Source organism: Rhagoletis zephyria, unplaced genomic scaffold, assembly GCF_001687245.7.
Source record: "Rhagoletis zephyria isolate East Lansing unplaced genomic scaffold, Rhagoletis_zephyria_1.1 Rzeph_scaffold_09088, whole genome shotgun sequence".
Classification (NCBI taxonomy): domain Eukaryota; kingdom Metazoa; phylum Arthropoda; class Insecta; order Diptera; family Tephritidae; genus Rhagoletis; species Rhagoletis zephyria.
The window spans coordinates 12,915-16,453 of NW_016166167.1; the positions used below are offsets into that span (position 1 = coordinate 12,915).

At 32.0% G+C, this 3,539-nt stretch overlaps 1 protein-coding gene across 1 annotated transcript; it reads left to right on the top strand.

The window, feature by feature from the left end:
* Positions 1–1,285: 1,285 nt before the first annotated feature.
* LOC108375540 (uncharacterized) lies at positions 1,286–1,929 on the top strand (the record flags this gene model as incomplete). The annotated part of the gene is made up of 1 exon (XM_017631681.1): positions 1,286–1,929. A coding segment is annotated over one exon (644 nt), but the record flags the coding sequence as incomplete, so codon positions are not given.
* Positions 1,930–3,539: the final 1,610 nt, after the last annotated feature.

The following is a 3,539-nucleotide window of genomic DNA, read 5'->3' on the forward strand; positions in this document are numbered from 1 at the left end:
ATATCTACGTTTATTGATTGTACATAACCATTTATAATATAGTGTGATTATGCATACATGTGTATATACAGTGTGAGTAAAAAAAAAATGCTTTTATAAATTATATTTCATTTTTTCGTAACGTTGCATTCAGTGCCGGTATAAAAAATAGCCATGCTTTGTTAATTGTAATTATATTCAAAAAGGTAGAAGTGACAACAAAATTTAGCTCTCTTTGTAGCTGATTTTAGGGTTAACGAATACAAAACATGGAAATATAATTTTTTATACGATTTCAAATGCATGCATATGTACGTTTGACACTTAAGTCGCAGTTCAAAAGAGAGAACTATCGAAATCACTTATATTTTTTTGAATATCCTTGGTAATTTGTAATTGAATTTAAGTAATCGCGGAAATTAATTATAAATTAAAATAAGGCAAATTATTTTGACCATTGTTTGTTTACGTTTTATTATAGAAATACAGCTTATTATCTAACAAAAACAATTGGGTTGTTCACACTTGCCTGGTTATCAGGTTATCTGGTTAAAAATCATTATTCTGTAATGTATGTTATTGTTGTAAACTGAATAAAAAAAGTAACCACATAATCAGATAACCTGATAACCAAGAAAGTGTGAACAACCCAAATATAGGTCCAAAGTTTAAGTGCAAGATTCAAGTACTTAAAATTCGCGTTGACTTTTGATATTTTTTTTGGAGGATACTTTTATTATTTTCTCCATATAAAGTGTGTTCAACAATTTTTTTGTATGGAAGAAAATAATAACACTATCCGCCAAAAAATTATCAAAAATCAACGCGAATTTTTAACTACTTGTAATTTGCACTTTCTTAAGCTGGAATTTAATGGGCTATGAAACTGTGTTAATTAGATTTTTTTTAGAAAATCCTAATAAAAAGTTTGTTGTTATAAAATTTTGTTGAATTTTTCTAATTTTCTACAAAGTGTGAAATTTGGACTTATGTGGTTTTTGTTAAACAATGGGAAGTATGCATAAAACCTAAGCAATTGCTTAAGACCCAATGAGCTGTATTTAAAAAAAAAAATATATATAAACATTAAAGGAACAATGGAAAATAGTCAAAATGTTGTGTTCCTATTAATTTTCACATGACTGTATATTAGTTTGATTGCTTGTGACTTATAGCTAGAGTTCAATGCTTCAAAAGTCCACAGATACATAAGGATGTACATTAGGGTAGGACTGCATTAGGGCCGTACGAAAATTTTTGTATGATGTATATTTATATACATAAATATTGAAAAAAAAAATTATAGGAACTTGTTCCGTTCGCCATGCGTGCCGTCCGGTGCAAGGTTTTTGCAAGCGTTTTGAGTTTCCGAAGACGGAGGTCGATCGGAACGAGTGGGCTTTAGCGTGCAAATTGCAGTTGCCCTTGCCTTCAACTATAAAGCTATTTATTTGCGAACGTCATTTTGATAAGAAATTTATTTCAACCAAGCGGTTGTTGCGTGGTGCTTTTCCGGTCTTCCACCTAACTGAAGATCAGAAAGGAAAAACAGAAATTCAAGACAATAGCGTCTCCTCCCAGTGGGTTATGCAACCCGTGACGCGCACATACTGCGAACCAGTTCAAGCATTAGAGACCGACCTAACTTTCGAGGAATTCGCCCTCTTTTCAGACGTAAAATATTCAAACAAAAACAAGTATTCAGAACAACAAAGCCCCCAGATTATTCAAAAAAAGAAGACGCATTCTGTAGCAGAAAATATTGCCTCAGATATGCCTCAAAAAGAGGAACCTATTTTCGCTGAGGAACGTCACGCACAAATATGTAGAGCTTACCAGAAGCGTGAAATTAAACAAATGGATCAAATAAAAGATCTTGAAGCACAAATTGCATTACTTTCGAAAAAGTATAAAGATTTAGAGAAACGAGCTATTATTGCCTCAAAGCAAGTGAGCATGCGATCTGGTTTGCTACCATGATTGTAAACACGACGCATTCGTACAACCAATCGGAGAAGACTTTGGACAAAACATTAACTATATGTCGTCAAAAGCATATAATTTCATGCGGGACGACCTACTGTTTGCTCTACCCCACAAAAAACCCCTCCTTCGTTGGCGCCCTATTAGGTCTGTTGCCCCTGGAATTGACCCGAAAGTGTTACAGAATTTGCAAAATATTACAAAAGATATGTCTGAAAATGAGCGCGTTTGCGAGATCATGCTTGATAAAGTAAGCATTAAAAATGACCTGACATACAACAAGACTCGTGATATCATTGATGGCTTTGTTGATGACGGAGAAGGTAGTAGGGAAAACGTTATCGGCATCAAATCTTGCTTTTTTATGATTAAAGGCATCCTTTCCAAATGGAAATATGTTTAACATATTTGATGTAAAAATAAAAGACTGTTTTCGCATAGAGCATGAGCCGATTTAAGAAAATTTAATAGAAGTTTGTACGTATACATATCCCGTACAAACATCTTTTGCAGAGTATTCTGAATTGTAGAGAAATTGGTAAATATCTCATCAGATTTTTGCTGAGTTTTCTAAAATGAAATAAACTGTGCACATTTTGATTCTTTTATGAAATTTCGGAAAAAAATCGGTAAGAGAATTAAAATAATGCTGCTATGTGAAGAATTTCTTGCAGAATTTTTTAAAAATTTTCTCAATTTTTCGTACAGAAATTTCTTTACGAGTTCGTGTCAACCACTTTATATAACTTTCTTTGAAGATTCGAAAAAAAATTATTACAGAAATGAGATACTCCTAAAGATTTCATTAAGATTTCGGGAACTTTAGTTTGCAGGGTCGATAGCTTAATTCACAAAGGCCCTAACCAACAATTTTTTCGAAACTGTGTTTTTCACAGATTTTAAAATACAATTGTACTAAAAATTTGAACGTGTTAGTACCAAAAACAACGGAGTTAGGTATGCCACTTTTTAAAAAAACGTACATAGGTATTTGCAGTTTTTGATTTTCTTTTTATAATGTTTTTTACTTCTCCTTTAAATAATGAAGTTTTCTGATTAGGGCCTTTCTGAATTAAGGTAACGCACATGTAACATAAAACAAACAAAAAATCACCAGAATATCAACTTTGTACAAGGCATTACATTTATTTCTAATTTTAGTCATTTATTATTATAATCATATAAAAAAATTTAAACCTGAAAAAAACACCATTTTAAAACGAGGATTTGGCAGGTTTTTGGCTTTTTATAAGCATGCAACTTCTTTAAACACACATGTTGCCAAATGTTTCTTGCAAAACACATATCTGTTGCTAAACATTTATTTCTTTGTTTCTTCCTCGGAATTTAACAGAATCATTGCGATCCAAACGCCTCTGTTAAATTCCATACAAGAAACGTTTCAGATTTCCATACCACAATGATTTTCACTGAGTCGTTTGCACCAGAGAACATTCAACAACGAGAATTTGCTCTAGATCTAAGCAAAATTGATAAACTTTTTCCGAGTATTTAACAGCCAGTTTCACGAAAGCAATTTAAGTGAAAAATAATTTTAATTCTATATGGAAATTTAC